At 50.4% G+C, this 12,391-nt stretch overlaps 1 protein-coding gene across 1 annotated transcript in view; it reads right to left on the bottom strand.

The window, feature by feature from the left end:
* Positions 1 to 753: 753 nt before the first annotated feature.
* Positions 754 to 12,391, bottom strand: part of VDR (vitamin D receptor) — a 55,536-nt gene continuing 43,898 nt past the window's right edge. The window contains exons 7-10 of the mRNA XM_024575542.3: positions 11,525 to 11,696; positions 5,770 to 5,921; positions 5,458 to 5,574; positions 754 to 4,108 (exon numbers count right to left, since the gene is read on the bottom strand). Of these exons, the coding sequence (XP_024431310.1) occupies positions 3,849 to 4,108; positions 5,458 to 5,574; positions 5,770 to 5,921; positions 11,525 to 11,696 (701 nt within the window). The 3' untranslated portion in view covers positions 754 to 3,848. The remainder of the gene's footprint in view (positions 4,109 to 5,457; positions 5,575 to 5,769; positions 5,922 to 11,524; positions 11,697 to 12,391) is intronic.

Here is a 12,391-nt window from a genome sequence, read left to right as displayed (position 1 = left end):
AAGGGCCCGCACGCCCTACCCTCAGTTCTTCTACTCCCACCTCACCCCCAGTGGCACCCTTGGTTTAAAACCTGTGATTTGAAATCTTTGCAGATATTTTGGAAAAATTAAAGTAAATCACATCCCCAGGTTCCCAGGCCAACTTACCCTAAATACAGCCCCGGGCTGGGCATGACTTCGCCCCTTGCAGATTACCTTGTGTTTTGGTGGGTTACTTCTGCACTGTGTTTAGTGATGCTGCCCTTTATCATAAACCCCACTTCCGTGGGAAACAGAGCTGGGTGCATTGGTTCCTCTGGGTCCCTCAGGAATCCTGTTTATGCCCAGAAGTCATTTGCAATTCTCTGTTACTGGCACAGCAGCCATTTCAAAGACAAGACACATTTTGTCAAGATTGCTTGGTTTTCCTTCTTGTTGGGGGCCAGTACAAGTGACTGGCTGCTTCCTGAGAGTTGAACACTGATTGATCCAGCCCCTCCAGTTCTCCCATCTCAGGGGCGCCTTTAGGGATGGGAATCTCCCTCACACACTCTAGAGCAGAGAGCTGGCAAGACTGTGACTTGTCAGGTCACTCAACTCAGTAGGAAGCAGCATAATGTAGCAGTTCATTAAAGGCTTCTGGAGCCAGCTGCTAAGGGTTCAAATCCCCTCTCTCCACCAGTGTGGCTTTGGGCAAGTTATCCCCTCTGACAAATGAGGGTAATGGCATCCATCTCCCCTGGGGTCCTTATAAGGATAAAGCAAGTTGATTTGCACAAAGCATTTATTTACAGCAGTACTTGCCACAAAGTAAGTGCTATGTAAATATGATCCACTTTTTATTACCATAAGCAAAGCTTTCTTCATTGGTTTATTTCTGGCAAACATTTTTTATTCTTTGGAAATAACTCAGGAGGCACTTTTCTGCCTCTTCACTCCCAGCTTTCCCTGAGTCTCGCACATTCCAATCTTCTCTGTTGGCCTCAGTGGATTCTCCCACTTCTTTCCAGTTAGGTGGCAGCAGGAGCTCTCTCCCGGAATCTCATTTATTTGGCATTTTGATGTATGCACTTTCCAGGGTTTCCAGTGATGTTCTTTAAAAGTTTTAGATTTACAAACATCCACCTTCACCTTCTTTCATTCTAAAGCAAAATAAGTGATAATCACATTTCCTCCCAATTCAGCCCCGGGAAACCTCACTGTTCCTCTTTTTTGCCCCTCCCAGCTCCTAAACTTCCCTCCGGGAATGGGCTGGGCTGCGGTGGGGCCAAGAGCTGCAGAACTGGCATTCTCCCTGTGTCTGCTTGGAATCCCTGGAGGAGGCAGGGCCAGTCAACAGTTGCCTGGAAGAGCTGGGAAGGTGGAGACACTACAAAGACAGATGCACTTTATTGTTAAGGCAACAACATTATAAGGGCTGAGGCAGAGACCCCATCTGGCCAGGGCCACATTGGGGGTGGGGGGAAGCTCTGATTCACATTGAGACACAGGCTGAGGTGTCCTCCACCCTCCCCTGGAGCCTGGGTCAGTGAGGTGACAACCCAGGGAAAGAAGGCAGGGGGTTGGCATCCAGACGTGCTCTGTCTAAAATCCAGCACTTCCCCCAAAGACTAGGCTCGGGAAGGGGAGTAGGGTCTGAGCGCAAGCACGGTGCAGTGAGCGGAGCTCGGGACCACAGGCCCAAAGCCTGGGTCCGGCCCGGCGCGCCTCTGAGTAGTTAGTTATGTGGGTTGGGGCGGGCGGCACCTCCACTGAGTGTCGACGCTCTTTAAACACGGGGTTGGGGGACTTTAGCGATTTTCAAACCTTTCTCCCACTGAATAGCAAGCTGGACCAATGTATTTTGCAGCTCAAATCAAACAACAAGGGTCTGCCCCTAATTTCTAAAATAACAACAGCAATAATAATTAATGTATAGAATTTTCACAATATAAGTTCTCCCCCATAAATATCTCCTAATCAGTGGTGCCTACCACCCGCTATACTAGAATGCAGTACAAAACAGAGTCTGATTCTAAAAACAACTCATATCTAATGAACATAAGGTCCGGCCACAAGGGTGGCGTTCAGTAATCAGGAATGTGGCTGTCGGACATTCTCCCACCTGAGGACACGACCAGCGGGCACCGATGGCTCTGGCAGTGGTAAGTCCGATAGCTCCCGGGGTTTGCAGGGGACGACAGAGGCAGAGGGAGGGGCATCCTACTGACACAAACTCCTCCGTGATCAGACATCAAATATGGCCATGTTCCCAAAACTCAAGTAACGATCTGAAGAACCCTCTGGGACTCCTGGAGGAACCCTCTCTGCATTGGTCCCACATACCTACAACTCACTCCCCAAGAAACCTCACCCCAGAATAAACAGACCTAGAGTTTGAAGTTATATACCCCACCTCCCACCCTGCCCCCAGGGATCCTTCTGGCTTTGGGTGGTGGAGAGAGAATAAGAAGGGGACCAGCCCCACATGACTCCACCCCTAAATGCACTCTGATTAGCCAATGAGGCAAACCCACTCTCCCTCTGCCCACACCCTGAGGTCTTGGAGCATCAGCTCCTGGGTTTCTGGGGGAACAACTATCTGAGAACAATACCTAGGTGGGCAGGGAGGGTGTGACTTAGGGGGTTGGGGTCTGGAAGTTCATCACCTCCATCCCTTCCCACCAGGTGGAAGAGATGTGGCCCCACTGGTAAGCAGAGCGGGCACTGCTTCCCAGACTGTGAGGTGGTTGGGAGACTGGGCCAATCTCTGGGTCACCTGTGGCCATCCTAGAGCCGGGCCCCAACAGCATCTGTGGCCAGAGTGGGAGGGCTCTGGAGCCTGCAGCAGGTTCTTTTTCTGGGGTGGGAGGTAAGGCACTGGCAGGGGAGGATGAGGGTGGTGCGCATTGCTTTCCTGCAACCTGGGGGCAACTCAGTCCTGCCATGTGGATTGTTGGAAGAAAAGCTCCTGCCTCAACTAACTCTTAGATCCAGGCTACAAAGCCATGGGGTTGGTTACAGGGACAGCTGGGGCCACCATCCACCATTCGTCTATGAGGCTGGGTTTGCCTGTCCCCCACCACCTGGGCCCTGCTTTCTTCCCTCCTTGGGTCTCTGAGCAGGTGGGTTCTGGGCCATGGGGAGAAAGCCCTCTCACCATAGTTGCTTTCAAGGAGAATGTTACCATGGTAATGGGACGAAGGTGGGCTCTGAGGGGTTAGGCAAGTGCACTTTGGCCAGCAAAGGTGAGTAAGGGGCAACTTGTGAGCTTAGTCACCCTGGTTTTGGTCATCCTTGGCAGTGAGTTTCCTAGACAGGCCAGGAAGAGGAAGGCAGAGGGAGAAGGCCCCATCAAGGCATGCTGCCCTGGAACAGAACGCAGAGTGGAGGCAGGATGAGGTGGGGGTGTAGTGGGGGTGGTGGCCAGTTCTTGATCACAGGTGGGGGAAGGGGAGGGAGATCCCCAGCAGAGTCTGGACATATGGACCTGAATCAGGGGAAGGTATGGGTATCTCTCCCTGAGGAATAGGTGTGTTTTTCCTGCCTGCCTAATCCCTGGGCACCAGCCAGCAACTACTTCTGGCATTCCCAGGTAAGGCCCACCTTCAGCCTTTGCCCTCTGCCCCCATTCCAGTCTCTGTCAAATAAACAGCAACTCCTCACAATTGAGGTCTTGAGGGACTGGGGTCAGCCTGTGGCCTATAGGTAGCAGGGACCTGGTGTTAGGTTGGGCAGGAGAGAGGATGGCCAGGATGGAGAAGAGGTGGGAAGGAGGGGCTATACTCCAGAGTGGGTAGGAAGGGCTGTTGGGCAGCAGCCAGCCCTAGGCCCAGGCACAGGTTCCCAGAGGAGCAGCCCCACCCAGGCACCACCACAGGCTGCTACAGTCAGGAGATCTCATTGCCAAACACCTCCAGCACGAGGGGTGTGAGCTTCATGCTGCACTCAGGCTGCAAGGAGAGGTAGCGGTACTGCTTGGAGTACTCCTCATTGAGGCTTCGCAGGTCAGCCAGCTTCTGGATCATCTTGGCGTAGAGCATGTGGCTGCCTGGGGGCGGGTGGCGGCAGCGGATGTAGGTCTGCAGTGTGTTGGACAGGCGGTCCTGGATGGCCTCAATCAGTGCAGCATCCTGCACTCCGGGGCGGTCTGTGGGCATAAGGAGGCAGCAGGAGGAGGCACAGGAGCTCTGAGCTGGGTCCTTACTATTCAATGTCCCCTCCACCCCTCTGTCCACAGAGGCAGAAACCCAACTTCAGCATCCTCCTAAGTCACCCCTGCATGGCTGCTGACCTGTGACATCACAGTACTTCTTAAAGCCCCTCAACTACCATCCATTGCATTTAGGGTCAAGCCTCAAGTCCTTTTATGGACCCATCTGGCCCTGTCTCCACCTTATCTCTCTCCCTCTATCTCTACAGCCCATCTTTCATTAGGATTCTGATGCACCATGCCCTCTGGCCTCCAGATTCACATTCATGTTCCCTCTGTCTGGAACTCAGCTCTTTATCTTTGCCTGATTCTTACTGATCATTCAGATAACAGCTTAAAAGACCTTCAAGAAGGCCATTCCTGATGACTTCCTACCTCCATGCCCCAGACTACATCAGGTTCCCTCTTTCCATTATACCCAGCTATAGTATCACATACTTCTTTATTTTTTAAAAACTCTCATCATATTATAAATTAGTTGTTAAATAGTATTTGTTTAATGTCTTTTCTTACACTTCATAGAGGAGAAGTCCTGTTTGCTACTGAATCGCTATGCCCAGCACAGTGTCTCATACCTAATAGGTGCTCAATAAATTATTGCTGAGTGTATGTATGAATAAATGAGTGAATGCTGGCTGAAAAGGGGAGGTGAGCCCATGCCCACTCCTTGGTTCCCAAGCCTAGGAAAGCATCACTGGGTGGAGCCCACTCACTTTTTTCCTGAGTACAGTCCAGGCTGAGGCAGGGCTGCCTCACTTTGGGCCTCATCACCAATATAGCATCCCCGGGACCACAATAACCTCTTCCGCAGTCTGTCTCCCTCTCATCACCCCAAACACGTAGAGGAGCTCATAGATCACAGCACACTGCCTCTGAAATTAGTTGGGTAAACTGTCTAGGCAGAACCATCCATCAGGCCCCAGGGCCTTTTTTAACCTGTCCCCCTCAAGTGTCCTCAAGTGTCAAGGGGACCTCAAGGGTCAAGGAAGTTCAGTCCAGTTCACACAAAAGCAAAGCCTGAATATTGGGAATATCCAGGCCTGTTTGTGGCCTGAGAAACCTCATCTATCTTGTTCCTAAGAATCCTGCCTATGAATCGCCGATGGCTTCAGGGTACAGACACCATATGGGCTTTGCAAACCCAGCAAAGAGGGTGTTTCCTGGTCTTCCCGTCCTCTTGCTCACTTATCCCTCAAGATTGTCCTGCTGGCTCTCAGCAGGGCTTCGTTTTTCATAGTCCTCGTGTCCCAGGTCCCTGAGTTCCTCACTGCTAGGCCTTATCATACCTGGAGAGACAATGCAGATGGCCATGAGCAGGACATGCTCTTCCTCATGCAAGTTCAGCTTCTTTAGTCCCACCTGGAACTTGACGAGTGGCTCGATCAGCTCCAGGTTGTGTCCAGCTATGAGACAGAATGGCCACATGCTGTGGGAAGAACTGAGGAGCCACCCATCACACCCCACCCCACATCAAACCCTGACTGGGTCTGACCCTTGCCCTTTCTTCCCTGCTGTTGCCTAATCAGGGCCCCTGACCTTATGATCGGTAGAATCAGAGTCTGGGAGCTAGAGAGGGTGTAGGTAGAGCCCAGACACACCTTTTGCCACATCACTGATGCGGTATTTGTAGTCCTCACCCCCACAGGTCCAGGACATGTCATCCATGGTGAAGGACTGGTTGGAGCGCAACATGATGACCTCAATGGCACTTGACTTCAGCAGCACAATCTGGTCCTCAGAGGTCAGGTCTCTGCCAGGGAAGGGCAGAAGAAAGGGTCAGGTTGTTGGTCAAGACCTTCTAGTCATGCAAATCAGTGTAGTGTTTTGACAGGTCTACACCTGCCAGGTGATCAGTATGTGCCCTGGATCCTCCACTGAGGAGGTTGAAGCCTGGTTGGAAAGAACAAGGCTGTTTCTTGAGGGAGAATAACTCAAGACTATATGTCAAGGTAAGAAATGAAATAGTTCAGTTACTAAGACAAGGAAAACCCAGTGACTTGCCAGGATCTCCCAGTACTAAGCGGCCAGAAGTATTTTAAGAACAGGAAGATAGAGCCTGAGGAGGCTCCCAGGGTAATGGCATGAATATGGTGGTCTACAAATGTATGGCCACGGTCATCTTCAACAGCTCCCATGCTTTTCTCCCTCTCCCTCCTCCTATCCTCCAGTTCTTCCTAGTAGTAAAGCTCAGCCAACTCTGTCTCCAGGATGTCTCTGCAACCCTTGACCTCATTCCCTCTCCCACCAGGACTTCTCTGCTTAGAGCCCCATCCTCTTTTTGAGTCACCTCCTACTAGAGTCCTGGAGTCAAACCTCTAGGGTCTCTCATTCATCTCTACTGCTGCTACAGGGAAGTATCGCACTCCTGTGCTCAGAAATCCTCACTGATTATCAGACACCCCAGGATCAAGCTTACACTCTATAAATTGGCTCCAACCCGTCTTTCCAGCCCCCCTTCCCATTGCAAATGCCACCAACCCTCCATTCTAATGACTATGGGCGACTCCACATTCAGATGCTGTTCTGACATCATCATGCCTTTGAGCATGAGAGAGCGTGTGGCCGACAATGCCCTGCCCCTCCACCTCATCCTTCAGACCCTGAACCTGGTGAGGTCTCCCTTGGAGTCCTCCACCCTCTGATTCTCTTCAGTGGAGTCAGAGCCATTCCTTTACAGCTCGCTGCACGTTGCTTTTACTCTCAGTTTCCCCTTTCCTCTTTGGCTCTGTTTTTCTTTGTTTTTTTTTTCTTGTTTGTTTGTTTGTTTGTTTATAGGCCTGTTTTGGACCTTAACTGTAAGCTACTTGAGGGCCAACACCACCTCTTAATTACCTTAATGTCGCCCACACACTGATCACTTAGTCCTGAGCACAAGAGAGGGTCAACAAATATGTCAGTGAGTCACACAGCCAACGACTGGTTCCACTATTGTGAGTCACAAGCGGGGCTTGTCTGAACAATGACAAAAAAAATCAGGACCCACAGATCAATTTGCTTCTGGTTTCCCCTCCCTTCTCTTCCTGACTGTGCACCTCTGCCTGGATATCCCATAGATAGGCTGTCATCCTCTCTGTGGTGATAGTTCGGTCCATAGAAGGATGATTGGGATGACGACAAAAAGTCTGCATCGAAAAAAATCGCAGTGCTAGAGCTGGAAGACCCCTCTTAGAGGTTATATGGTCCAGTTTCTTCTCCAGCATTCCTGACACTTGGTTCCCACACAGCCTCCACAGGGTTCTCCCAGTGCCAAGGAGCTCATGGCCTCCAGGGATAGCCATGAAGTTGTTTACTCTTCCTTAACAGCCTCTGATTCTATTGATCTATAACTCACATGACGGCATGCTCACTCATTGCTTGCACTTGGCTGCCTTCTCAAGGAACACAGAGCCAGATCTCTCCACTAGCCATGGGTTCCCTTTAACTGTTTAAAGAAAGCCGTGCACCCCTTGCATCTTCCCCAGGACGGACAGCCCTGACGACACGGTGCCTAGACACCCTGCCATCCTTGTCACTTTTCTCTAGATGCTCAGTCCACATCTGAACAAATAAAAACCAACAGCACCCCCACTTGGGTTTTAGTTCATTGTATGAGGTAAGCATAGTTATCATACATCTTTGGAAAATACAGAAAAAAGAAATAAAAGCAAATAAAAACTACTCATAACCACAATGAACATTTTGGTATATTTCCTTATCTTTTTTCTATGCAAATATCTTTTTCCCTGAAGTTCATAGTAATTCTGTGTCCCACTTCTTACGTCAATAAAATTTCTTTAGCCCAGTGCATAGAGGATTGCAAAATGTTGCATTATTACAGCAACAAACTATAAGTTGTTTAATCAGTCTCCTATCTACCTAGTTTGGGGCATTTTGGTCACTTCTAATTTTGTGATGTTATATGTCATTTTGTGGGGATTATTTCAGCACATAGCCCTTTGTTCAATGGCCCACTGAAAATGAATGCCCGAAGTGGTCCAGTATCCCATGTGAGGTTAGCCAGAGAGACGGCAGGGGGACAGCTGTCTGTTGTGATCTGGACATGCCACTTCCGTGAAAGCAAATCTAGAATGATCTTGAATTACTACCCACAGCCTGGAAATGTGGGGCATTTCTAAGTGCAGCTCACAGCCAGACTGAAGCTGGTGGAGGGGAGTGGAGGTAGAGGTGAAGAAACCCTTAAAAAAAACCTTGTTCCTGCTATGGTAGACACCAGCTTGGGCTCTGTCCTCCCTGGGCCTGTGTAATGTTTATACCCAGATGGTTTCATACCTGGGGCTGCTTCTGGCACCTGAGTGGTGCTCTGGAAATGTGTCTCCCTCTGGGCTTCTCCAGCCCCTCCCGCTGGTATTCCTGTGGTCCCTCTAGCAGGCCTCTCTAGAGCTCTTATCTTTTCCCAGCAGTTGTTCATCAGCCACTGAGCCCCGGGGAGGACAGACTGTCCTTGTCAACTGTAATCCCTCAGTTTATGTAAGAAAGTGATTGGTTGGGTAGATGAACACATGAATACAGAACGAAGGGCATAGGAAGTACTATGACCCCCAGGTCTCAGACCCAGGAAGGAGACCCTGGGAATGGAAATGACAGTGAGGTCGAACACATTGAGCCACAGGGCTGGGCTCCAGCTGATTCGGCCTGGTTGCTCTTGCACATCTCTTGGCAGTGAAGCCTGTGGTCCTTGGTTCTCTGACCCAGGACTGCTCCTGGGCCCACTTCCTCCGTGCATTCCTTTTGCAACAGTGAGGGAGGGAGATCTGTGGGGTGCAGACTGAGAGCCGGAGAGCGGAGTAGGAAGGAGTCAGGAGCAGAGCCAGGGGCCACACCGCAGTACAGTTCGCACCCGACACAGCCCATCCAGTCCTACCCCACTTAGTTCCCGTGCCCGCACTGGAGTCTCATCCCGTCCTCCCACCCCCAACTCACCCACACAGAAGTCCCATCCTGCCCTCCCCACACCCTCCACCCCTGCCTGCGGGCAGCAAGATCAAAGCCACCAGGCACTAGCCGCTGTTCTTTCACTTCTTGGAAAAACAGAACCCCTCAGTGCAGAAACCAGCAGAACTGGAGAGCCAGAGGGCTGGCTTCACCTGGGCCCCACTGGGACCTGGGCTCTGGCCCCAGTCCAGGCTCAACAGCACCTCTGTCCAGTCACAGAGAGTACCCACATCAGTGTGCCCCCAAGAGCTCTTGCCAGGGCCTGCTCCACTTCTGTTAGAACACATTCTGCACCAGGACTTCTCAAGTCAGGTGCAGAGAGAGAAGCCAACCCAAGCAGGTCCAGGATCAACTGGAGTGGGTTTGCACCGGTAACTGGACAGCTGCTGAACCTGCTTGTGTGCCTGTCACTGGCTACAAGTGCAGGGCCCGCTGAAGGAACTCTGGAAAATGAGGCTTGAAAGGGAAGGAAAGGGGCAGACTTCAGCTCATCCTTGGGGAGAGAAACTGAAGGGCTGGCCGTGATAGTTGTATAAGGGCATATGAGCCGAGGTTAAGAGATAGGGGCCAAGGGCATGGGAGGAAAAAAAGAGAGTTTGGGCTACATAATGGAGGGGCTGCAATAGGGTAATCTGGTTAAATGAGTGGCTCTCTCTTTAGGAGAGTGTTCCCTCGCATGCCGTCCCAGCCACCACTTGGAATGTCCGAACCTTAGCATCTGGACAGGGCATCAGATACCCTTCATCCCTCTCCCCACGAGGCAGGGAAAGATGCACCCTGCCTGGAGGAGAGCTGCTGCCTTGAACTATGATGAAAGCTGAGTGCTACTGTGTATCTATCAGCACCTTGAACTGTTTTTTTTCTCTAGCTGTTTACATAAAACAAGACTTTGGAACACATGGAGTTTGCAAACAATACCACAAGAGTTAAGGAGAAGGTTGGAACTTGTACCAAGTGGAATGTGTTGTCTGTTCCAAGGACAGGCTCTGGAGGGTAAATCCCAGGCCCAGCACAATGCTGAGCTCACAGGTGACACTCAGCAGCTTGCTCCTGCCTGCCTGCCTGCCAGAGTGGCCCTTGCTCCTTCTGCTACAACAAAGTGTACAATGCAGTAAATGTCTCAATGCCATTTGATGTTTTTCTCTTCTTCACAATTTTCACATTAGGTCCAGGGAAAGAGCATTGGAAAATCCCTGGTATTTGGAGAGGTGAGAGGCATACAATAACAGAGCCAGCTGTCTCGGGGCAGAAACAAACTGGAAAGTGCTGGGTTTAGCTTTGTGAATTACCATTATCTAGTTCGTAATGCAGTAACTTAGACAGTAACTGCTGACTTCCCTACATAGCAGAGAGATTCACAAAATAATAAATGGTACCTCACTGCAGTTTCTGCCCAGAGCTGGCCGATGCCAACTGGTGCTCTGGCTCCCAGTGCTCCGGCACTGAGTCTGAGCATCAGTTCCGAGGACACATTCTGCGCCTGCTGCTGCAATTGCAACTGTTGCCGATGGCAATATTGCTTGGTATTAATTTATTTCTCTCTATTTCTCAACCACATTATGCATGTATTTTATGACAGTGTTCTGAAGAATGAGGATATGAATGTATATACATTTAGATATAACTATTTCCCACATATCTACTAAAAGTGTCAACTCTGAAGTATTTTAAGAATATTTGATACTGCATGACTCTTTAAATATAAGTATTATACATGCCATTTCCACCAAGACAATAAAACACCTGAATGAATGAATGAATGAAATTTGTATGAATGAATCCATAACAGAGGATCTCTACTCCAGTAGGCCTCCTTATACTTATCCTTTCGGGCAAAAAGTTCTCAGCACGGTTAGGAAGTGGCCTTGAGTGAAGGGTAAACTGGGCAAAGGATGCCCAGATCAGATATGCCAGATGATCTGTCTCCCTCTAGGACTCCTAAATGACCTCACAAGTCTTTGTGCCCAGCCCTCCAGCCCCTCTACCACTTCATCCTGGTTTCAGAATCAAGTGTGGAGGGCGAATGTAGGTTTAATTTAAAGGCACAACATGAGGATTAAACCCAAGCCACCGGAGTGAGCACAGCAGTGGACGAAGAGTCCCGGACCTGCTCTGACAACTGGCTCCAGCACTAGACAGACTGGCATTGACCTTTTGACCATGCCGGGCTTCCGTTGCACCATCCAGCAAGTGTGGGGGATGAATAGCTCTCCACTGTGGCCCCCAAGTAATGCTGGATGGGCAGCACTTCCTAAAACACAGACCTCCTGAAGTACAGAATCCTGAGACTCTGATTTAGGAGGTCTGGGGTAAGGCCTCACTCTCTGTCTGGGGAAGCAGTGGATTTGTGATCTCCAAGCCTCCTTCCAACTGACTCTAGGATTCTAACTGTGTTTCCCAGACGCCCCCAGAGCTTCTTACCTGAACCCTGGGATCATCTTGGCAAAGCCAATAACCTTTTGGATGCTGTAACTGACCAGGTCAGCGAGGTGGGGCAGCATGGAGAGGTGGGACAGGTCTACGGTCACAGAAGATTCATCTGAGTCTTCCTCACTCAGATCCAGGTTGGAGAAGCCGGTCGTCCCCATCATGTCTGAGGGAGGATAAGGGGAGAAAAGGAACTGCTGAAGGGGGCTGGAGCCAGGCTTCCTCCTGAGTGGCCCCGGGAGGACCTCCTGTGCCCTGGCAGGTTGGCCAGGTGGGAATCCCACAGGGATCGCCTCTGTCCAAGGTCACTTGTCAGCCCAGGCTTTCCTCTAGGATTCCCCTGTCTCTTCTTTCAGCAGGGTGGGGCGGTAAAACCGAAGATCGCAGATACTACGAAAAACGAGGCTTCCTCGAGCCATGGTTTTATGTCCTTGCATCTTGTCTTTAATGATCTCAAATCAACAATGAATTTGGAACCGAGGCACTTGTGGGAAACAATGTTTAACCTCACTAGTGATCAAAAAATTGCCAAGTAAAACATCTGCACTTTCCATCTAGAAACCAGAAACAAACGTGGTTCAATGTTGACGCCAGCATTTACGAAGACGCGGGGAGCTGGCAGCCCTTGGGCGGTACTGGGGCGCTGAAAGAGGCTGGGATTTTCATGACTCATCTAGGAAGGTGCCGGCAGCGGGGGTCAAAATCCCACAGTTGTGCGGGCTCTTTCACCAGCCACCCCGCTTCTGGGGGTTCATCATAAGGAAAACATTCTGAATAAGTGCAAATATTTAGCCACAAGCATACAGTTATCTTAATGAGAAGCTGGGAAACAATCTCGGGTGTCCACTGATGGGTGATTTA

This window comes from Desmodus rotundus, chromosome 3, assembly GCF_022682495.2.
Source record: "Desmodus rotundus isolate HL8 chromosome 3, HLdesRot8A.1, whole genome shotgun sequence".
NCBI classification, from domain to species: domain Eukaryota; kingdom Metazoa; phylum Chordata; class Mammalia; order Chiroptera; family Phyllostomidae; genus Desmodus; species Desmodus rotundus.
This window is presented reverse-complemented; position numbering and strand designations above follow the sequence as displayed.